The sequence below is a fragment of the Podarcis melisellensis genome (genome assembly GCF_964234715.1).
Source record: "Podarcis melisellensis genome assembly, chromosome: 4".
Taxonomy (NCBI): domain Eukaryota; kingdom Metazoa; phylum Chordata; class Lepidosauria; order Squamata; family Lacertidae; genus Podarcis; species Podarcis melisellensis.
Window position 1 is genome coordinate 40,556,824 of NC_138531.1, and position 24,961 is coordinate 40,581,784.

The following is a 24,961-nucleotide window of genomic DNA, read 5'->3' on the forward strand; positions in this document are numbered from 1 at the left end:
CAGAGTCCCGTTCGCATTCAGAAGTGAACGCATCTTGTGTCCGCATGCATGCGCGCGCATGGGTTGCAATTTGGCGCGACGTCATTTTGAGCGTTTGCGCGAGCGTCGAAACCTGGAAGTAACGCGCTCTGTTACTTCCGGGTAGCCGCGGAGCGCAATCCGAAAATATTCATCCCAATGCTACTTTAACCCGAGGTATGACTGTATTGCTAGCCTCTACCTCGAACACCCTTTATGCTACTCACAGCCACTGTTTTTGAGTAGACTACAGAGAGCTTACATAGCTCTCTAGGCAAGAGCCCTGGGGAGGTGCTTTCACAGCCCTCTGTGGAACAGGGGGTCAAGACCTACTGAAGGGAAAAAAGATTTTTATCAAGCATCCATTGGGAGGGGGCCAGAATATACAGAACTCTTTCAGGAAGGTCTGAGGAACCCAAGGCAAATAGTGGCAACAAGAGGCATAATTAACAATTGCTGGAATGCTACCTGGCAGGGCTGGCCTATCAGTCAAAATGAAGGAGGTGTCCCTGCTAGGTGGCATTCCTACAGACCTAGACACCCAGGCACACCTAGGTCAATTAGTACTGTTGCATAAAATAATAGTCTGCCTCCCCCATGGGAAAACCAGCCCTTTTGGCCCACCCCCTCTCTTGGCAACCCTCATAACCAGCCCAGCCCTTCTCCACCAGGCTGGCTCATATACCCTGGCAGCAGTACCCACCTATTTGTGCACTCTGAGAGGACTCCCCCCTACTTTTTATGTTGAGATTCATAGTAAGACCCTTTGCTGAAGAGGCTCGCTGATCTGTCAGACAAGTCTAAACTTAATTCTCTCCTCTTAGGCAAAGATCATAAGATGACCTGACTGGTAGCCAGATTCTGTGCCCAGATTTGTAGGCGCAGATCATCCTCTAGAATAAAATAGCTTACTAGGGAAATGCTGAATTTGCCCTTTGGGGCGCCTCAGGGTCAATTTTTAATGGTAGCCCAAATCTCAGTTGTACAGGTGTATGCATATATCTCAGTTTTAACTCATGAGCTATTGCTGCAATCTGTTCCGATTGTATATTTTATCTTTATGAACGCTGTTTTTTATTGTGTTATGTTATGTGAGCTGGTCTTTGACCGTAGTAAATTATCTAGAGGACTGCCCCCTCTCCTCACAGTACAGGGTGCTTGATTGAGCATAGAGAAGAGGGACTACTACTTCTGAGCTCATCATGGTTCATGTTCACTCCACCCACTCAGAATCCTATCCCGAGGCCAGCTGAAGCTAAATCATACTAGAGAGGGTGTGGGGGAAGAATCCCATGTGTACCAGTGCCTGCTGACAGAGAAACAATACATGGAATGTTCAAAGCCTTTATTGGGTTAGAATCAGTATATTATGAATAGGAAATAACATTATCTGGAGCGTTGCCAACTGGTCATCTCAGCAGTGGTCATCTCCTGTTCCTTGGACAAGGGCTTTATAGACAGTAGAGTAGCAGGTGCAGTGTCTCTTACGGCACTATTGCTTAAATGATATGTCTGTTCAGGGTGTGGCCCTTAAGAGCTGCAATTTCTTGGCTTTTTGGAAGCTGGGTGAATAGGGAAGCCTTTTAAAACACAGCTTGTTAAACAAAAAACTTTTTTGTTAAATGATTCTTATATGCCACCATCTTCAACCTGGATAAACACAGGGAAGTTATGTGTGGGATGGGCCTGTCTTACACTTGAAGGATCACAATATTAGCACTAGAAGTGACCAAAAGGCCAGAGTGTATGAATTCTGGTGTCTGGGAGGGGGGACCCTCCCTAGTCAAAACAGGATTATTGAAAAGTCAAGAGCTTGCTTACTAATTTACAATCTTCCATAGCTTACATCTTCACCAAGTGTAGAACTTGTCTTCCTGAAACTAATTAACATTTATGGCAAATATGGAATACTGCCATGATTATGTAAAGAGTAATTCACAAGCAGTGCCATCTGTAGATTGTTATGACTTTCTGGCTAGCTTCTGATAAAGTAACTTCCTGTGCAGTTCTTGTATTTCAGCTTTTGCAGGGAGTAGTTAATTATTGGAATAGCATCAAGAATATATATTGTTAATTGTTTGGTTTTTACTCTATATGCTCTTGATTATTTAGTAAGAAATCAACTGAATTCTCAGTGTTGGTACCGTGCAACCTGTTTAGCATGAATAGAAGCTCACAGCTTTTATACCATAGTCTGTGCACTTTGAAGAGAAGACTCACTATTCAGAACTAGGTAATTAATATGGTAGAAAGTGGCAAAGTGATTCTGTTCAGTGTTAATATTCGTTGGATCATCTCTTTCGAATGTTCTGGTAGAAAGGGACGTGGAGCCACTTTTGGCCAGAGAGCTGGATCCTGTTGTGGTCAGCCTTCTACAAGCCAAAACTGACATCAAATCACCTGACATTATACAATGGTGGATCTGATTTGAGTCTTGTATTTGGCACCCACTTGAAACAGTGGAAGCCTTTTGCTTGCAAAGGAACAAACAGGAGCATACTCTAGGGTTCTGGTTTTTTTTTTTATAGCCATAGCTTTGCCTGTCTCTGATCGTGGCTGGGGGAGACAGCCTAGTGAGCCACAATAGGCCTGGTGACTTTAATTTGGCCCAAGCACCAGAGGTTTTCTTACTTGTATTCTAGAAGAACCACACATACATAAAATAACCTCCCAAAGTGGCATCCTGTTTTATCCAAAGGATCTAGGATGGTATTTTGTTTTAGACAAGTAATCCCAATTGAACAAGCTTCAAATGCTTGTGATGCTTATCTCACACTATGAACCTTTATTTAATTCTCAAAAGATTGATTTAATGCCAGGTATCAATCTAAGAATAGTAATATATTAAGTGTATCCATATATTGCATTGCACCTGGTGATTAAAAGTATTTTTTCCTTCTAATTTCATTTTTAATTTACTTTGTTTCTTTGAAAGTATGTTTACTGTTGTTTTAATTTCTGTGCCACATCTCCAAGGCTCCTGGTGGCTTACCAAAGAAAACAAAAGCAAAAACCCAAACACCCTCCCATAATAACAGCAACCACCCATGGCATGGGTGTACGTAGAGTTTTGGTCACATGAAAAGGCTTTCACACCTTCCTCCTCCTCCTGCAGCCCTGAAAATCCCACTTCTGAGAGCCCTCATGTCATGACATGATATGGTGTGTTGGCTGCAATGAGAAGAGGACTTGGTAAAAAGTCCAGAAGGAGCTCCTCCCCTTGCACTAGCTGAAAGGTGTTCCTGTATGCAACAGGCCCTCTGGATTTGAGCAAATATAAAACCTCATAAAAAATAACATAATGTCTATTTAGTTGATCCAGAAAGACTAGCAAGCCAGCTCAAATGCCAAGTGAAAAAGCTGATCTTTACATTCTCCACTAAAAATCCAATACATTGGAAGAACTGCAGACCTCTGAGCGAGAATTTTTCTTGTAACCTTGGGGACAGCTATAAAAGCCCTGCTTTTAACTACAACATTTCTAGGCCTTCACAGATTTGGAACACAAAGTAGCACTAGATACTAACTGAAAGTAAGCGTTTATTGCAGAACCTTGATGTTTATTGGATGGTGGGATATTTGTGTGGTTTGACAAAGAGCTGATTTTGCTGCCTTTTTTATTTATAGGAAACACATGAAATTGTGGCCATTAAGAAGTTCAAAGACAGTGAAGGTATTTTTTTCCACTTGCATATATCAGTGCATTGGTGATGAAATTCAGCAGGCTTTGTGTCTTAAGATAAAAATCTGTCCCATTATATAATGGTTATTTTAGTGTCGTTTGTGTTAAGCATTGACTATTTCCGAGACTCACAATAGCTACTTAAAAGCTAACTCTTTTGTGTGGCAAAGGGGGCCTAAGGAGATTTGTTCCAAAGCTTCTGCTGAGGCAATGCTAGATGTTTAGTGCTAAACCTGTATGCTTTCCACAGATTTTAACTTATATTTTTGGTAATTATGGCGCCCTTTAATTTATTCCAATTTGTTAAAATTATTTTCAGGGAGGAAGGTTAAGCTTATGTTGCAGTTAATAATAATAATAATAATATTAATTAATAATAATAAATTTATTTATACCCCACCCATCCCCACCCATTTGTCTGTATGTCATTTAGATCTTCAAACTTACTAAGATTGATTTAACTGATGCAATTAGATCTTATAATTTTGAGGAACTTGCTTTCATATCCAATATAAAAATAAACTCTTGTCTTATTAATCTTCAGTACTTGAATTTTTAACTAGAGAACATGGGACTCTTCATTTCAATAGGGCCGTTGATATGCTACTAGTTTATTTCATACAGATTCACAGTTTTTAACTGCTCTGTATAAATTATTTAAACTTGCTCTCTCATCTTAAAAGGCCTTTTTCATTATCAGTTTGTCATAGATGCTGACATAGTCTGCTGTCGATGTCACACACACTCCATCACAAACATAATTCAGGGGAAAGCAGCAGGCATATAATTGATCATCTCAGATTCACAGAATCGTGAATTAAAGTTGTGACTAGCTTACTATGTTCCCGATTTCTTTGTGTAAATATTTGGGTGTGAAATTCTCTTTTATCCTATGTGAGATAAAATAATAATAATAATAATAATAATAATAATAATAATAATAATAATAATATATTTATACCCGACCCATCTGGCTGCGTTTCCCCAGCCACTCTGGGCGGCTTCTAACAGAATATTAAAATACAATAAACTATTAAACATTAAAAGCTTCCCTAAACAGGTCTGCCTTCAGATGACTTCTAAAAGTCTGGTAGTTGTTTTTCTTTTCGACACCTGGTGGGAGGGCATTCCACAGGGCAGGTGCCACTACTGAGAAGGCCCTCTTCCTGGTTCCCTTTAAGACTGGTGAAGTAAGGTACTTTTTTACCTCCTCCAAGTGCAATGCCCAAAACTATGGCGACGGACCACCTGAGACCCACACTCGTATGAGAAAGAATTGCTTTTAAGATTAGGAAAACACATCAATTTGCTTATAAGAAGTGGATAAAGGCCTATACTTAGTGTAGGCACTTATACATCACCAATAAAGAGGATATGCACCAACAAAGAAGAGGACTTAAATGGGGATAGAATTTGCATGTGCAAATTTAGAAATATTCACTAGAATTCAAATTTCATTTAGATAAATCATTTAATTCCTATCCAGATCACCTGTAATAAAATTTTCAATTTGCATCCTACCCATATTTCCCTTTCAAATCAGACCTTTAAAGACTACCCAATTGTTTTCCAATCAAAATGATCCTGTTCCATAATTTTACTATTAAATGGCCTACTTTCTTCAATTAGGCAGCTTTAAGACACCATACTGTTTTTGATAAATGGAAATTGAAACTTGGGCTGCCATCCTAAACATATTTAAAGCAACCTGACACCTTGGAGTTTCAGCCAGAGCTATATTGGGATAAGTCTTTCACCCTGGCTCAGCGGGTGGAAGTTAAGGTGGTGTAAGCCCCACAAAGGGGTGTTCTGAGGCTGTGGAAGAGTTTGCCTTTTAGCTGGGTTCCCTGAACTAGTACCCCAGTGGAACTTAACCTGCAAAAAAGGGCCGTGTACGTCAAATTCTTCCCAAATGGAGTTTGGAATGGGGGTAAATTAACCTAGGGTAAGTTGTGCCAGCTTACTGAAGCTGAAATTGCTCTGTTACTCAGGTTGCTGGTGTGTTGCTGTTCTCTCCAGCTGCAGTGGGTGAGAGGCAGGGTACATATTTGATGGATATTCATCAGGCAACACCCCTCCTTCCCGGTACAGCATTTCCTTAACACTTAAACTCGCCTGCTGACATTCCACCTGTCAGGCAGTTGTTGAAAGTAGAACAGTAAGCAGTATTACTTGATCTTACTCTCCATTTGAAAGCTCTCCTAGCTTTTCCTTTTCACTCAGACTGATTCTTCAGAGTCAGAAAGGCATGGGTTCTTCACAGCGAGTGTTTAGGGCAAAACAAAATGTGTGGTTAATTGCATGATTGTGGTTTGTTGGCAGTAAACAAACCACAGGTAAGCCATTGGGAAAGGTTTGGATGACCGACAAACTTCAACCTATTTCAGAGCATGTTTCCTTGGAAGTAGTTTCTTCTAAGTTGAGTTTCACCTGTCACAAGCATGTTTAACAGTGTAGCTTAGGGCAAAATTCAGCAGTTACATATAATGATAGACTTCTCAATCACAGAGCATACTTGGGAGGGAGTGTTCTAGCAGAGAATGGTTGTTTAGCCCTTCATGCTGTTTGCTTTCCCATCCAAAAAAAGTTCTTCTTGCAACTAATTTTTATTTTATTAAATTAATTACTAGTTTAAATAAACTAATTATTTTGTTAAATTTGTATACTGCCCTTCATGAAGATCTGAGGGTGGGTGGCAACATAAAAATACAAAATGGGGACACAAAATACATAATAAAACAAAACAAAGCAATAACCCTCCCCCCAACACATTTGGAAGAATATAGAGTTTTAATCAGCCAAAGGCCTGGTTAAAGAGGAATGTTGTCTTCTGGTGTCTAAAAATATATGATGGACCTAGCTGAGATGGACCTACATGGGGGTTTGTTCCATCTTGCCTGCCATTCCTGTTCCTCTAGTTTCAAACCCAGTTCTTGCTCCCACATAATTTTAAGACCTTTTGTACCATTCACTTCTGATTTCAATAAACCACGGTACAGTATTGAAATTAAACTCTTAGCATTACCACTAGAGTGCTTCACAAAACCTTCAGACTCTGAAAGTTTATGTGTTGCCACGTCTCTAATACCTTTTGAATGGAAAAAGGAGAGCTCTACCTCGACAGTAGACTTGGCACTTATATCTTTCTAGTTTTTCTTTAGTTTATCCTCAGAGATGCGAACATTGTCTATGTAAAAATCATAATACATTTCCTTAGCCCTAGTATAATAATAGTTTTTAAGAATATGCTTTCGTACTAACGTTGATGGAGTACTTGTAATGTTATATGAATAGTGGATTGATAGTGGTAGACTTTCCTTGGTGTGAAAATTTTAATGAATCTCTTTCCATACAAGGAGGGTTTTTTGTTTTGTTTTGTTTTTTAAAGTTAGTTTTACCAACTTTCCTTTTTAACTTTTAGAAAATGAAGAGGTCAAAGAAACTACTTTACGAGAACTTAAAATGCTCCGTACTTTGAAACAGGAAAACATAGTCGAGCTGAAAGAAGCTTTCAGAAGAAGAGGAAAACTGTATTTGGTGTTTGAATATGTAGAAAAAGTAAGTTTTTTTTAATTATTATTTTTTTAATTTAGTTCGGGTGTTCCTAAACCTGAAACTAAAAAAAGAAGTTATTTTTATCCATCAAAAATTGTTATAGTTTTTATTCTTGCAGAAATAATATGATGAACAGCTCCTACTTGCTTGATTACATTATTCCACAAAAGTAGACCCATCTCTAGCCAGAAGATAGCAAAATCATTTGGGACTAGGAGGATTTAAAGTTGGACATGTGGGCTTGCAGGAAATAACCAAATTATTAGTGCATTCTTGAACAATAAATGAAAATATTCCTTTCTGACCAAGTAATTCTTAAATTAAGCCACTATTCAAAAGTGGCAAAACTTCTTTTTTCAGATCCTAACTAGTAGCTACTTCTACATTCAGTTATTTTTCTAGGAAATGTTTGTTTCTTAACCTGTAGTTTCACCACCTATAGATAAGATGTGTTTTGCAAGAACAGCTAATATACAGGGTGAGTCTTTTAAAAGAGGCCCCGTGGAACATGTGTACTCTGTATCTACGGAGCCTCTTTTAAAGGACTCACCCTGTATTTTTACTGTCTGTTGGAGACTGATCTTACCTATTTGACGTAACCAATGACAGACAATAAATATTAATTGACAGACACTTCCAACATCTTGTAAGCCTTTCAGTAATGAAAACTAGAAACCTCTGAGTAAAGTCTGGAGAACACAAGTTAGTAATATAAAATATAATTTGACTATATGGTGAATACCTAATAAATCCAAAATCCTTCATAGGTTATTAACTAATTATTAATAATCTAGAGAGAAAGGGACCACTTTCTGTTTGACTTTATCCTGCGCTCATTACTTTCAGGAGGAGCGTGTAGTCCAAGGCTCACTCCTGATCACACCATGGGTCTAATCCTGGGGACCAAATAATAGTCCAGGGATGATTAATGTAATAGTACTTACTTCAAAGTAAGCATGCATGGGAACACAACTTTAACATGTGTATGGTTTTTACCGTTAACCAGAGCTGGTAACAAATTGTGATGTGGGATACGATTTATAAAGTTACCCCAAGAAGTTTAATAATTAAAAACAAGAGTAAAACCATGCACAGCAATTTGAAGCAAGTATAAACAAGAGGAGGAACTAAAAACCCATTATCTACACAATTGCTTTCAGAAACCTGTTTAAGCAGACATAACAATGGAACAAAATAAAACTCTGTACTCTCTATAGAAAGCTGTGCAAAAGCACTTACAGCCAGGCATAGGCAAATTCGGCCCTCCAGATGCTTTGGGACTACAACTCACATCATCCCTAGCTAACAGGACCAGTGGTCAGGGATGATGGGAGTTGTAGTCCTAAAAAACATCTGGAATGGCTGAGTTTGCCTATGCCTGACTTACAGCCGTTTCTCAGGATGAGAACAGAAATTGCGCCCTGGCAGTGGGTGGCCCATTAGCTATAGTAGTACCTCAGGTTAAGAACAGTTTCAGGTTAAGAACAGACCTCCGGAATGAATTAAGTTCATAACCAGAAGTACCACTGTAATTCAAAGTATTATGTTATTATTTGCTTCAAGTCCTGTATGACTTGGTACCAGTATATCTTAAGGATTGCCCTCTGCCCTATAAATCTGCTTGCCCATAATTTGCAGGTATCTTTCTTCATATCCTACCACTGTCAGATATGTTATCGGTGGTGGCATAGGACTTTTCGGTAGCAGCACCTAAGTAGTGGAAGCTCTCCATTTTGTAGGCAGGGCAACATTCTATTGTACAGTAAATACTATTTTCTTTTGTTTGATCTTTTAGTTTTGTAATAATTCTGCTCCTCTGGGTTATTTTTGTGATTGTCTAATGCTGATTTTCTGCTGCTCTGGGTTATTTATTCTTATACCTTATATTTTGTTTTCTTTTTTAGATAATGGTTTTTATTATGCTTTATTATGTTTTAACGCATTTTTAGCTTTAGAGAAGTTTCCGCTTTGTTCTGCCGTACTGTAAATTCATCCTTTTATACTATTTGTCTTTGTTTTAAGTTACAAGTAACTTAAACACCATTGCAAGTATTCTTGTTAAGTTTTGTGAAAGCAGAACCGATTTCTGTCTTCTTGTATCAGAAAAAGAAGTCTTAACTAACTGCCATATTCTGGATTATTGTAAAAATTGAGTGTGTGTAGACTTTTCTAAGAAATGAAGTTAGATTAACATATCTGTAATATTAATAAGTTATGATGTTGTTGCATAATTAGTTTTTAAAAACTTTGTAATTATGGTAGTAATCTAGATTAACTTTTTTTAGCCTTTAATATAATTATGCTTTAACTTACAGAATATGCTTGAATTGCTAGAAGAAATGCCAAATGGAGTTACACCTGAAAAAGTAAAAAGCTATATTTATCAACTAATAAAAGCAATTCATTGGTGTCATAAAAATGATATTGTTCATAGAGGTGAGTATATCAGAAATAAGAACACTTGTCAACAAACTTAGCTTTCTTCTAATGCATATTTTTGCCTCTCTTTACCTTGTGAACCTCATTACCCTGGCCTTGGACACTGAGGTGTATTTTTTTTAGGACCCACCTTATTTTCTGGGACTGTATCCCCCCCACCCCGTATGCCCCAAAATATGTAACAGTGAGTCTCCCAACCCTCTAGAGCAGATTTTGCCAGTGCATAAAGGACTGCAGGGAAGGGCGGGGGAGGAAGGTCTGTTGCAAAGTCTGTTGCATGAGCAGGCCAGCAGTATTTGATACAACCCCAAAAGTAGAATTTGTTAACATTTATTTTTCTGTATTTCAAATAGTGTGAAGAATAACTAATAAATCAATCAATAATGCAGAACAAGTGAAATGCTATGATGTTAATTTTTCCTACGCATTTAATATTTCAGATATCAAGCCAGAGAATCTCTTAATAAGCCACAATGATATTTTGAAATTGTGTGACTTTGGTAAGGATTTTCATTTTTTGAAGCACACTCTTATTTTAAAAGTCTTGTTTTTATGTTCTGTATATTATGACTTTTAATTCGTAATTTGAACTATGTTTGTCTTTGTTTTACTTCATCTGAAAAACTTCTTTTTAGCATGTTTAGTAGGATAATTGGTTTCTACAAAAATGTTTTCTCTTTTGCTAGTAATAGGCCATTTCCTTGAATGGTTTGCCAGTTAGCATTTCAGTGCAAAAACAGATGCGTATACACTCATAAGCGCACATGCATTCACCCCACAGTAAAAGTTGGGGCATGAATGGCAGCAATTGTAGCTCCACCTGACTGGGACTCGACATCATTGAATTAAAGGAATTCTGAATAGATATAGGATTGTGGCCTAATTTTGTTGTGCTGATACAGGAGAATTACTTGAGCTGCCCTGAAATGCCTAAGTGTGTGAAGATACAGGTATGGCATTCTATCTAGTATTCAGAGACATAGTGTATATGATCTTGAAGGTAGTAGGTACCTTCTGTGACTAATAGCCATTGGCAGCTTTAGTCTCCATGAATTGGTCTAATTATCTTTGAGAGCCATCTCCGCCTCCTATGGAATTGAATTCCATACTTAAACTACCCACTGTATAGAGAAGTACTTCCCTTTCTCTGTCCTGAAAATCCCACCATCTGTTCCTGTGTTTTTAGTACAATGGTACCTCGGGTTACGAACACTTTGGATTACGGACTCTGCTAACCTGGAAGTAGTACCTCGGGTTAAGAACTTTGCCCCAGGATGAGAACAGAAATCGTGCGCCGACAGTGCAGCTGCAGCGGGGGACCCCATTAGCTAAAGTGGTACCTCAGGTTAAGAACTGTTTCAGGTTAAGAACGGACCTCCAGAACGAATTAAGTTTGTAACCAGAGGTACCAGTGTATTATGAGAGAGAGAAAGAGAAACTGTTCTTTACCCACCACGCATGATCTTATATACCTCTACCATGCTTTCCTTAATTGTCTTTTCCTAAACTAAAAAACCCCAAATGTTGTAACTTTCCCTCACAGGGGAGTTGCCTCAGACACTAAACATTTTGGTTGCTATTTTGAGAGCTCTGTCATATAAGTAATCCTGGACAGCTACAATAGCCAATAATTGTGGTATTCTTAGCCAAATACTCGTCAGTATTCTATTCATCATCAGACTCAGTATTATTGAATTTGAAAGCAAAATACATCAGTGTTTTTGAGCTTTTAGAACATTATGGCTGTAATCTTGTACCTGAGAATAAGCTTAGTTGATAACAGTGAGACTTACTTCAGAGTAGACTTGTATAGGACTGTTGTAAGTCAGTGTTTCTTAGCTTCTTTTGTAGAAGCGGTTTTCATTCTATGATTCAGGAACACCCCCCGCCCTAAATTCTTTGGAAATTTACCAGTTTCACAGTAAAAATGACAGATAGGCTTTTCTGAAAGATTCCTTACAGATTTTTTTTTTTTTTGCCTGTAGGAAAGATTTTCTTTTTCCACTTAGTTTCTTACTATTATTTAAGAAAGAGTCCAAAGCTAACACATAAGTGCTTTTTAGAAGTGTTTGTCTGCTTTGCCTTAAATGTCCTGTGCTTTGTACTTATACAATGTGCAGTAGCTGCGTAGACATGTATTGTGCAGGTGCGATTTCTTGCTAGTAAAAATGGTGAGAGAAGAGTACTAAGCATAGACTAATTGTGACAGATGCACTTGGCTATTATACTATGGTGTTTCATGCTCTAGTACATCTGCTCTGTTTTGAGACTGTTTCCCACCCACAAGATTAGGCTTACTCATTTGGACAGTTACGTAGAAGTATGCAGGGTTTCACTTAGACTACTGAAATATCAAATGTGTTTGCAAATGGATCAGTATCAAATAGTTCAGTTGGAAATCCCTATCAGAGAAGTGGCTTCTAGCCCCATCCATAAACAAGAATTCATGGTAAGAATGCCCATTTTCTACAGCAGAAGCATATTAGGGCTAAAACTCACTATTCTGAAGGTTCGGCTTTTAAGAGAAGCAGCTCCCTTCCTAGGCAATAGTGATATACTTGCTACCAGCAGTAGAATCCTGATAGAACGAACATTCGTGTTCCTACTTAACTGGATGACCCACTTCATACATTCCATAGAAGCAACAAGAAAGAAAGAAAGCCAAATGACTTTAGCTTCCTTTCCCCACACCTTCCAGAACGCAAGAGATGCATACTTGAATCCCAGTTTGCTGCCTCTCCCCTTCCACAGAAGGCCTGGAAAGGAGGCGGGGCGTGAACTGCTAATTATATTTCTGTTTATGCTGCTTCTGGGTTAGCATACAGATGCCTTCTCTGTGGATCTGTTTTTGTGCCACTTAATGTTACATTACTATTCGTGGAATAACCTACAGGACTTGACTTAACTGGAAAGAGAAGATCCTGTTGCACAAAAATTTGCTTTTACCGTATTTTTCGCCCCATAGGACGCACTTTTTCCCCTCCAAAAATGAAGGGGAAATGTGTGTGTGTCCTATGGGGCGAATGCAGGCTTTCACTGAAGCCTGGAGAGCGAGAGGCATCGGTGCGCACCGACCCCTCTCGCTCTCCAGGCTTCAGGAAGCTATCCGCAAGCCTTGCAAGCCCAGCGGGAGTTCCCGCAGGCTCACAAGGCTTGCGGGCAGCAGCCTGCAGCCCGAAGCACGGGAAGCCCTCTGGAGGGTGCTCCGTGCTTCAGGCGGGTGCCCGCAAGCCTTGCGCGCCCGGCGGGAGGTCCCGGGCAGGTGTGCGCAATCTTGGGGCGGCAGCCGCGGCTGGGGGGGGGAATTTTTTTTATTCATTCCCCCCCCCCAAAAAAGAGGTGTGTCCTATGGGCCGTGCGCCCTATAGGACGAAAAATACGGTATGTGGAATGCAGTAAAAATGACATGCAAATAGCTCATAATTTTTTTAAAAAAAGAGCATTTAACTTATAATGCTAAAATTAAATGCTAAAATAAATGTATATTCACATTCAAGTCATTTTCAAATTACCTTGATACAGGCTTTGCACGGAATTTATCAGAAGGGAGCAATGCTAACTACACAGAATATGTGGCCACCAGGTGGTACCGTTCTCCTGAACTCTTGCTTGGGTAAGTAATCTATCTGTAGGTAGTGTACCATTTTGCAAATCTTATCCACTAACTAGCATTTGGTTGCTAAAGTTTTAACCTTCAATAAGGAGCATATTTAATTATTATTTATTTAATTATTAATTATTTGTTGCTTTATTTCCATTGGCTAGTTTCATAATCAGCACTAAATTGAAGCCTAATTTAGTCATTTCATCGTTCTAAAAAAAAAAAAAAGCAAAAATGTTTTTATAGGATTGGATTCTAATGAAATCTGTTAGCCTTACATGTTTTAGACCACAGATGGTCAACTTCTGCAGCAACTAGACTGTATGTTTTGGCATCTGTTTGGAGCCCATTCATTTGAGCATTCCATAGAGCCCAGGAATGTGTGTCTGAAGAGCCCTACCTAGCAGATATTCATATGGCCTCCTTGTGGTTGAGCTTCTGATACCTCTGATTTATAGATTAGAAAACTGGGTCAGTTTTTCTGTCACTTTCTTGGTTTTTCTTTTATATACACATTCTCCAAGCATCTGGTCAGTTTGTGTGTCTTATTTCCTTACATGTTACCACATTACGTACCAATTACCAGCATCTGAACCTCCTGCATGCCTTATCCTCTCTCACTCTGGGCAGCGCTGTGAGAGTCACTATGAGACTGTCGTTCACCATATGCAGTATTGTAGCTCAACTCTGGGGATTGTTCTGCCCCTCCCCATATTCTATTGTCTCTTACCTATTGTCATTTCTTTAAGTCTTCGTCCATCCTAGATCTGACTTTAAATGTTTCTCTGCATTTTATTTATTTATTTCATAAAATTTATACACTGCTTTGATTGTAAAAAACAAACAAACCTCAAAATGGTTTACGAAAACATAAAACACTAAAATCAAGAAAAAAAATCACAGCCATACTTTAAAACATACAAAAATTAAAATACTAAAATAAATTAAAATGACCTCAACTCAATTCAGCTAGCTGCTGCTGTGGAAGGTAAATTTAACCCCTTTCTGCCTTGCTGCACAGAGAAGAGAAAATCTCTTCTCTGAAGTTGCCATTTCCATCAGGGAAGAAATACCGCATTGGTGCCAGTGTGGGTTTTCCCCTCTAAGCTTTCAAATGGGGATTTTCCTCAGGGCCACAGCAGAGGAGGAAATCATCCTTTGATACCTGCAATCCCATTGTTCCCATTTTTATTTGCACATAAAAAGACCTATTAAATTGAAAGGTGGATTTAACTTCAGCCTGCGTTTCTGCTTAAAGGCTGTTCAGCTCAAGAAAAAAATGGTCTGGGCAATAATTGTGAAGTGAATGATGAGTGGGGCCCAGAAAATCCCATTCTCCCCCCCCTCCCCATTAAAATTTCTGGGTAAGGTAATGCAGCTCTTGAATAAATTTTAAATTCATTTGAATACAATTTAAATGACACATATAATATACGTATGCTGCAGTGTATATTAAGATACTTCAGATTTCACTATTTCTTGAGTTATGTGCTTCGAAAGTGTGACTTTATTTTAATATGGATAAAGAAATAATTTTACATGCTCCGGGTATAGCCCACACATCTTTCTCTCTTTGTGGTTATGATTATAATTAATATGGGTCATTTTTTGCACTTTAGCTGTTTTATATATTTTGTTCTGAGTGTTGAAAATATTAGAGTTTTGAATTCCTTATATGCTACAGTGCCATTTTAATAAGCCTGAAAGAGAGCAGGGAAACCTGACAAATAGCTAATTATACTACCAAATATTTTATGACTTTTTCCCATGGTAATAACCTATAATTTCCCTTGACTTACAAGAATTGTAAAGCTTTTACTAGCATGACTATGAAGAGCTTCCTCTCTCTTACATTCCTGTTCATTCTTAAGATAATTTGTATTTTAATTATTTTTAAGTAGCTTTCATGGTTGCATTTTAGTTGTTGTACAGTATTTGTTTTGTGAGTTCACAGTATTATTGAAAACCTTTGTTATTGGGTAGTAATACAAACTTAATAATAAGAGATAGCTTATTCCACTGCTGTTTGAACAGAACGTCTGTTCAGATATTATCCTTAAAGGGGTGTTCTCGGGAGTTGCTTGCTGTAGCTTCAATTTTAACATTTCTATCAGCAGGAGTAACTTCTTGGCTTTGGTGCATGTTCTGATGCACTTTGCAGACTCTAGTGGGGAGAGCAAAGGAAACCAAGACTAGTCCTGATTTGGCCGTTATACGCCAATATATATGTGTGGTAAATGTGAAGAAAGCAACTGAAAATAAGCTTTCAGCAGCAGGGGACTAGTGTACTGCAGTATAAGGGGAAAGAGGCATACCCATCAACTGTTGCTGTTGATGTAAATTTGGGATTTATTTTTTGCAAGGGGAAAGAGAGTGGTTATTTTTAAATGTTTTTTCCCATTGAAGTAGAAAGCAGCAGTCACTTGTAGTTGGTTAGAAGGACAGAGGGACGACCAAGGTCAGATAAACATGGGCAGTGGAAGAACACTGTTGACATTTCAAACACATAATGTGAAAGTAAAATAGTTACAGGTAGCAGTAGTAGTTACAGACAGCCATGCCTTAAAACAAAATCATTCCAAGCACAGAGGAAACACTAGCCATGGATTGTTATACAGTATACCGGATTTTCACCTTTTGAAATATAGCAACCCTATTAATGTAAGCTCCTGCCAGGTAATCACATAGTTTGCTCAGATAAAACTCAAGTATTTTGTCTCTTGGCTGTTTCTCATTTATGAGATCTGCATACTGTTTGCAATTCTGGCAGCAGTAAATTGAACATATGCACATGCATATTCAGTTTAAACATGAGTCTCTTTTGTATCATTTAAACAATATTTGCTAGGAAGACATTCTGGGCATTCAGGTTTTTATTGCGTGGAATGTACCCATGAGAGTACATTATGCTTTGGTCTTGCTTGCAAGCTTCCCTTGTGCATCTGGTTGGCCACTGTGAGAACAGAATGCTGAACTAGATGGACGAGTGGCCTGATTCAGTAAGGATGTTACTATGTTTTTATTACCCAGTGCTTTTTTCTGGGGGTACACAGGGGTATGCATACCCCTAAACGTTTTGTGAATCTTTGTATTTTTTTCATTTACTGTATTTATTTTTCCCAATTTGAACTATAAAATGGTGGTTTTCTTGCATCAAAATGAGAGTACCCCTAAACATTATTTTTTTTTTAAGAAAAAAGCAGTTATTACCCATAGAAAATGGAAGGAGAGACCAGAAAGGCTTTCCTCAGCCACCTTGATTCTCCTAAAAACACCATCTTACTTTATCCTAAAAACATTATCTTACTTTCCGGATATGTAAGGCTTGATGCAGTACCTTTCTGCTAAGGTTGCTGCTTATGGTTAAGAAACTGGAAGTATAGAGTAGGAATAAATGGACAGTTCTCCCAGTGTATGAATGTAGAAAGTAGAGTCCCACAAGGATCAGTTCTGGGACCTGTGCTTTTTAACTTGTTCATTAGGAGTGCGTTGTGAGGTTGTGAAGTTTGGTGACGATACCAAATTGCTCGAGGTAGTTAAAACGAAAAGACTGTGAGAAGCGCCAAAAGAATATCTCCAAACTGGGAGATTGGAAATAAATGAATGGGAGATAAGATGAAAAATGCAATCTGGTGTGAGTTTGTGGATTGAAACAAAAAACACCAAATCTCACATATATGCTAATGAAGTCTGAATTGAAGGAGACTGGCTAAAAAATGGACCTTAGAGTCATTGTCGATGAAGATACTGCTTCTGCGGTAGTAACAGCAGCTGTGGCACCCTTCTTGGAGGCCAGATCTGCTGCCTCCTTAGCAGCAGCACCCCCAAGCCACATCTACAGAGGCATTTTGGTGACTAGGCAGCGCTGCTGGTCTCCTCCCAGCCTTGTTCCCAATGAAGCTATTTATTTTCCCCTTGTTACTGATGTGTTCCTGATGCAGATCTTCACTCACCCCTTCTTCTTTGGCGGGGGTTGTGCGTGTGCTATTTTGTGGTTAGCCTCAGGTGCCAAAATGCCGTTGCCGGCCTGGCCCTGATTCCTCTGAATACAGTCATATCTCGGGATGAATACGCTTCAGGCTGAGCGTTTTTGGGTTGCGCTCCACGGCATCCTGGAAGTAATGGAACGTGTTACTTCCAGGTTTCGCCGCTCGTGTATGTGCAGACACTCAAAATGACGTCACGTGCATGCACGGAAGCAGCATTCACATCCGGAGGTACCACTGTACTCATGGCTGGGAATCATAAGTTGGGAGAGTGCTGTTGCACTCTGGTCCTGCTAGCAGGCTTCTCAAAGGGATCTGATTGGCCACTGTGGAAACAGAATTCTGGGCGAGATGGGTCTTTGGTCTAATCAACTAGGGTTCTTAAAAGGAAATGTTAGATTTAATTTTTTTTTATACATTTTTGAAGAGTTTATTGCTGTTTAAAATATCATTATTGGGTTCTTTTAGCTTAATTAATGGAATAGATGTGACTAACATCCTGACCTACATGTTCAGTGTACCAAAGACATTTTGTTCAGTTCAGCTGTAAGATCAACAAGAGCATTAGTAATTCTGATTTGGGGGGGGGGGATTTTTTTGAGTGAATTCCTATAAAAAGGCTGGCAGGTTTTGTCAAATTCAAAGCCAGTTTTTCAATGGAAGCATGTACAATTACTATATTTTTCCTCTATATATTACCTTAACTATTGGTGCTCTAAGGAAAAGCCATCTATTGCAGTGAAAGGTGGGGGAGTGAGCAGAGAGCTTTTTTCTTTAAAGGATGAGAGACCCCTGATACTGAATTTCTTCCTAGATACAATACAGAGGGAAACCCTAAAACATTGATTTGTTAAATTTAATATGTGTATTAGTGTGCAAAGTAGCAATAACATCCATGTGTTTTCTTTTCAGAGCCCCATATGGCAAGTCTGTAGATATGTGGTCAGTAGGCTGTATTCTTGGGGAACTTAGTGACGGACAGCCCTTGTTTCCTGGCGAAAGTGAAATTGACCAACTTTTTACAATTCAGAAGGTGCTAGGACCACTCCCTGCAGAGCAAATGAAGCTTTTCTACAGCAATCCCCGTTTCCATGGGCTGCGGGTAATGCTTAAATTAAGTTTTTCATCCATGTTTCCAGCTGGTGAATTGTTTGGACAATATGTGTGTACCAAAATAATCGCCCTGTTCAATAAATATTTTTGTAATGAGGTAGATATTTATAAACGTGTTTCCATTTCTGTTTTTCACTACTAACACAAGTGTGTTATTATGATTCATTAACATAGGTCCCTATGCACAAGGTCTAGTTGGTGGTGGGGGAAGAGAGATTTCCTAGTATTCTGTTCACAGCAAATTTGAAATTTACAGATTGGAAGGATATATAGTCCATACTATATAGTGAATTAAATATGTATATTTCACAGATAAAGTATGCATGTTTCACATTTAAAATAATTAATTTAACATAAATAAATGAGATTTATTTCATTTTTTTTTAAAAAAAATGGATAAATATTGCTTGTTCTACACTGTGTAAGAGTTTCCAGAAGTGTCAACACAGCAAGTCAAAACAGATTTTAACCTGTTAGCCTCTGTTAACCAGATTAGAAAGAACATAACTTTTGAGCAGGAGAGGACTGGTGCCATTGGCAAAAGACAACTTACCAAGGGTTCTTTCTGGAGATTAATAACAAGAGATGGCAGTATAAGCAGTGTTTTATCTTTGGCTGGGGGCAATCACTCTTTTACAAAAAGCTCATTATATTTATGATGTTTAGGGAAGTTTTTAATGTTTGACATTTTATTGTGCTCTGTTGAGAGCCGCTCAGAGTAGAAACCCAGCCAGATGTGCGGAATATAAAAAATAAATTGTTATTATTATTAATTTATATTTGATGCAGCTTGTTTTACCATCTTCCATATAATAAAAAGTTCCATCCTCAGAAAGATTTTATCTGGACAGCCAGAAGAGCCCATCTGTTGGGAAAATCTTTTAAGATATTCTAAGACTTCACTGCATATATAAAACGTTAAAATAATCTGCAGTAGCATAGCAACTTGGGTCTGCTCTGAGTATGACTAATGTTGAACATCACCCTCTTAGTTAGGCAACTTGCAAAATTAATTGCAATTAAGTAGATACTAAGTTGCAGTAGTTCCTGTAATTTAAATGAAGAGTGCAGTAAGAGATCAAGCTCTTCACCCTTTGAAGTTTTGCGAAACCCTGCTATTTGAGATATATGATGACTCCCTTTCTAGTATGTCTTCTTACAACAGCTCTCCTTCAGTTTTTAACATTATTAATCAAGGGAGACAAGCAGTCTGGAATGTTGTATGCTAGTGCTGAAAAGTTATGTAATTAAAGCTATACTTGGGAAGAACTCTCACTATTAAGCTCTCAAACTATTTATATGACCTACTTTTGGATCTAGTAGTTTGCCAAAGGATATTGCATATGCAAGACATCTTCCAGAGCAAGAAAATTAGCAGTTTGTAAACAGAACCAAATATAATATCTGCTAGGAGCTGCCCCCCCACCCGCTTTCATTGCTCCCTACCCCTGCCTTACTCCCCACCCCTCACCTAAACCCCCATCCCCTCACTGCTCCTTCAGCACCCCCAACCAACGCCCCACATCCCCTTTAAATTTCTACTCCCACCTACCCGCTGCCCCACCTACTCCCCCACCCTGCCTACCTTCTACACCACCACCTTGCTGCCAGTGTCCATCCCCTAAGAGCTCCCCCCTCTGAATCCCCTCACATCTCACTCCAGTCCCAAGATCCCACTTCTGCCACTTCTTACAGAGGAGAGGCAAACAAACAAACAAACAAACAGGAGAAGGTGTTTCACCTCAAGCCACCACCAACAGAAGGAAGCATATATTTAATATTGCACACTTCCATCTGGTAGCGATGGTCGAAGGGGAGAAAGACTCTCCTTGGCGGCGGCGGCTGTGACAACTACAAGGAGCAAATGAAAGCCTTCTTAAGCTTTCTGCTCACTCGCTCTTCTGGACCACCTACTCTGGATCACTTGCTCAGCTGGGCCACCTGTTCACTTAGACCCCGGACTTCCTTTGCCCTCTTGTGCATGCCTTTTAGTGAGCGGGCACACAAGTGGCAATGACAGCGATAACAATGCCTGCTTGAACTTTCAGTTGGCCCACTTACTTGCCTACTCTGCTGGCATGCTCACTTGCACTTCCCACTGTTGCCATGCTGCAATTCGCTTGGCCGCCTAGTGGTGGCCACACAAACTTGCAGCATGATGACTTTTTTCTTACAAAAATATTATATAGAAAGCAATGTACACGTGCAAGCTTATCATTGACATATTGTCTTTGTTCAATTCTTGACAAACAAAAAACTGCAAATAGTGCCCTGAAGCTTTACAACCTTTAGTGGAATATTTTACCTATGTCCAAACTGCATTTTATAGCATTTTGTGGTTGACGACGTAGCTACCGTGTGATTTTTCAAGAGCTGAACGCTACATTTTGCAGAAGCTTTAAAGCATGGCCGGAGGATCTGGTGCTAAATTCCACTGCCCTAGAACTGCCGCAGTGCCTCTGCAGCACAAGAGTGTTACACAGAACCCCTTTTCAGTTCACTGTGTGATGTGATGGTGCCATTAGCCTTCCTACACCATCTGAAGTGCTGTCAAATTGCTGGCAAGGAAGTATAGCAAGCTCTTTCGCGCTTAGTTCTAACGGCAAGTGGACATGACTATTCAACTATGCTATGCTTGAACTGAAAAACATCATCCGTCCCTTGGCATATATGTGGAAGTTTCCTTTTCACATCTGTATTTCAGTTATTCATGTTTAATTAAACACATCTGTAGATAAAGGATATTTTGAAACTAATTCTAATTTCATTAGTTTAGACCTTTCTTTAATAATTACCAGTCTCTCATAATTACGTCTTTGGAAATCTGTATTTTAGGAGGGCACCAAGGCATGGCATGGGAGTTCATGGCCTGCATTTCTCAATATTGCTTATGTTGATTGCAGCTTGGATGGAACCTGTAGCGGTTGCTTGGGGGTGGGAGCGTGGAGGCAGTCTTATGGTACCTGTATATCTTTTCACACTTTTGCAGTTTTGGGAGAATTTTAATTGGGAAAAATAGGGGCATTAACCCATCTTTCCCTTTTCTATTCCTCCCTGACTGCACAAATGCTATTAATCTTTTTCAAAACATAGAGTGCATTTAGTATGACCTTAATAAGGTGATTATCTTTGTGTTTTTCTAATGTGTGTGATTATTTCAAGAGGCCAATCTGTATTTAAGCTATCTATGCTATTGTATGTTGTCCCAGGTGTTTTAGGCAGCATATACCACAAACAGTGTTTTGATGACCTTTATAAATGTGCCTTCCTAATGTATGGAAATTATTTTTATACAGTTTCCTGCAGTTAACCATCCACAGTCTTTGGAAAGGAGATATTTAGGAATCTTAAGTGGTGTTTTACTTGACCTTATGAAGGTAGGAATATTGTTATTCTATGTATTATTGTTTCTATGTTCCACTGCTGTTCTGATGTTAGTAGTAAATCTGTGTGATGCTGATTTCTTTTTCAAATCAGCTTCAAATATTTGAAACGATACCAGGGATACTTCAGGGGAATTATGCCTTTTGCTGAGTATTACTCTGTTTTTTAAAAATAGAAAATTGTATTTTTCATTTATTATTTTTGTCTGTGAAAGCAGTGTAATTCTACTGTTTACCACAATGTAGACCTCTTTTCAGGTGATACAAAAAACTGAATTTAGTCCACATTAATATAAATAATGTGTTAACACGTTAGCAATAGAGATAATGGTGTTTATTTCAGTAAGTGCCTTCTCCAGCTTATTAAAATAAATGAATAACCAGAGGAACAAAATGGTTTTGTGAAACTTAAGTTTTTTAGGAGCCAAATAGAAAATAAAATCTATTTCCTACCTTCTGCAGCAACCTGGTTGCTTGTTATTAGGCCCAAATGTTATAGGCTCCAGTGGCTAGTGGGCCCCAGGGTTCTTCGTGCTGAATACATCTACATCAGTTTGTAGTGTGAGTTTGTGGCATGAGTTTTTCACAATACGTATAGTACTTAGAGTCAGTGTTTTAAGATAGAGGAAAAATAGGCAAATAGTTTAAAATAGTTTTCAGTTGCACAAAATATTTCTTAGAAATTGCAGTGTTTAAATATTAATTGGCCAAATACTTTTTGCTTCCAAATGGTATACAATTCAGCTTTATTACTTAAACCCGAATTTCTGTTCAAAAGAACTTACTGAAACTGGATCCAGCTGACAGATACTTAACAGAGCAGTGTCTGAACCACCCAGCATTTCAAACTCAGAGGCTCTTGGATCGTTCACCTTCACGGTCAACTAAAAGAAAACCTTACCATGGAGATAGTAACACCTTATCCAACAGGTAAGTGCAAACCATCTCTGCCACTGGGATATTGGGATATTGATGCCCTAGCAATTCACATGTCCGCTGGACTTAATGGAAACTGTTGCCTGTTAACTGGGCACAGTGACTCATGTTAAGAATACCGTCTGTGTTGATGACAGTTGCTGTTCCATTTGTGTTTTTGAGCCTCCTATACCTGAATCATATCAGGAGTGAACAAAGTACTCTTCATTGCTTCTGTGTTCATTTTGATTCTGTGCATCTTTTACTTTTAAAAACTTGATCTTGTGGGTTCTCCTTTAATTGTTCTAACTTACTAGGCACTTGGAACAAACAAGTTAGCCATCTCAGTGCCAACAGCCTCCAGTCCATGCTGTATGTAAGCAAATCTTAAACACCAAGTTTACTGAAGCAACTGGTGTTTAAAGGTAGAAATTAACATGTGTTTTCTCTGTGTTTTATAATATAGAACTCAAGCTAGCAAAAGTACTGCTGTACAGTCTCATCACAGATCAAACAGCAAAGATATACAGAATATAGGAGTTGGATTGCAGAGAGAAGAAGTTCTTCCATCAAATGAAAGCTTTCTAAATGGAAATATGCCTGTTGCTTCACATAGCCCAATGCTTTCAAAAAAGCCAACTAACGCTCCTGGATCTGGAAGCAAGGATTTAGCTAATAACAACATCCCACACCTCCTCAGTCCAAAAGAAGCAAAATCAAAAACTGAGTTTGATTTTAATTCGGATCCCAAAGCATCTGATGGTCCAGGTACAAAATACTTGAAGTCAAATTCCAGATCTCAGCACAACCGCCACTCATTTATGGAGAGTTCTCAGAGCAAAACTGGCACGCTGCAACCAGGCGAAAGGCATAGCCGTCACAGTTACATTGATACTATTCCTCAGTCTTCAAAGAGTCCCTCATATCGAACAAAGTCAAAAAGTCATGGGGCTCTGACAGATTCCAAATCTGTGGGTAATCTTTCCGAGGCCAGGGTTCAAGTTGCAGAACCAAACAACAGTCGGTATTTTCCATCCAGCTGCTTGGACTTGAACTCTCCTACCACACCAACACCTCCACGCCATGCCGACAACAGGACTTTGCTGAGTCCTTCTGCAAGAAATAACAGAAGTGACGGTACGCTTGAATCGCGAAGACCATCTACAAGACATTCCAAAACTATGGAGGAGCTGAAATTGCCAGATCACATGGATGGAAGCCATTCACACTCTTTATCTGCTCCCCATGAATCTTTTTCTTACGGTTTAGGTTATACAAGTCCCTTTTCTTCACAGCAGCGCCCTCATAGACATTCTATGTATGTGAGCCGGGACAGAGTGAGGACCAAGGGCTCAGAGGGTGGCTTAAACGTAGGGCAAGGGATGGCAGCCAGAGCAAACAGCCTGCAACTATTATCTCCACAGGTGCAGCATAAGTCACTCACAAGATCTGTTGGCTCCTCCCGTGAAGACTGTACAGAAGATACCAGTAGGGTTAGTTTGAATTTTGGCTGTTGGAGAGACTCCTCTTCCCCATTTTGTATGTCTGTCATGAGTGAGCATATAATATAACTAAATTGTTAAATGTAGGAATTACTTTTACCCCACCCTGGGAGCGCCCACTTTGATATCCATTTAGAACTTTTTACTTTATTATAAAAATAGGTGGAACCTGTTGTGTGAACATAAATGCTTGAAATTATTTATTACATTTATACCCCAGCCTTCTTCCAAGGAGCTCAAGGTGATGTGCATTGTTCTCCGTAGCCTTCACAATCCTGAATGTTGCATGTGTCATAAGGCTATTACTTTGTGTTGATAATAGTTTTACCCAGATTTTTGAATACATTTTTTAAAGAATAGTTTGGAACAGTAATCGAGCTTGGGATAAGTACAGGCAGATTTTAGATATGAGAAATTCAAAGAAATTATGGGTATTTCTTCACCTTTCCTTCGAAGAGCAAACAACTAGGCTACGCCTAGCATGGGTTAAAACAGCCCATGAAAACTTTGCCATATGTCAGGCATGGGGAAACTGTGGCCCAACAAGGGTCCTAATTTGGCCTACAAGGTTGTTTTTCAGGTGTGGCCATAACTCCAAAGGAACATTTGGGAAAGTTAGTGCACTCATTGTACATCTGCAAGCAAGGCTTGCATTTCAGCAGCCTTTAATTTTTTTTGCCGTATACAAACTGACTGGGAAGAGCTCCACTTGAATTCAAGCCAGGGATGCAAAAGATCTTCCAAGCTGTGCCTGCAAAGGAAGAAAT

General features: G+C 39.0%; 1 protein-coding gene across 4 annotated transcripts in view; it reads left to right on the top strand.

Moving 5' to 3' along the window:
* CDKL5 (cyclin dependent kinase like 5) overlaps nt 1-24,961 on the top strand; it is a 66,014-nt gene that overhangs the window by 20,480 nt on the left and 20,573 nt on the right. For all 4 annotated transcript variants that reach the window (XM_081907539.1, XM_081907540.1, XM_081907538.1 and 1 more), the window contains exons 4-12: nt 3,646-3,691; nt 7,122-7,258; nt 9,571-9,691; nt 10,135-10,194; nt 13,217-13,307; nt 18,194-18,383; nt 21,691-21,771; nt 22,556-22,707; nt 23,159-24,185. In XM_081907539.1, coding sequence (XP_081763665.1) covers nt 3,646-3,691; nt 7,122-7,258; nt 9,571-9,691; nt 10,135-10,194; nt 13,217-13,307; nt 18,194-18,383; nt 21,691-21,771; nt 22,556-22,707; nt 23,159-24,185 — 1,905 coding nt within the window. The remainder of the gene's footprint in view (nt 1-3,645; nt 3,692-7,121; nt 7,259-9,570; nt 9,692-10,134; nt 10,195-13,216; nt 13,308-18,193; nt 18,384-21,690; nt 21,772-22,555; nt 22,708-23,158; nt 24,186-24,961) is intronic.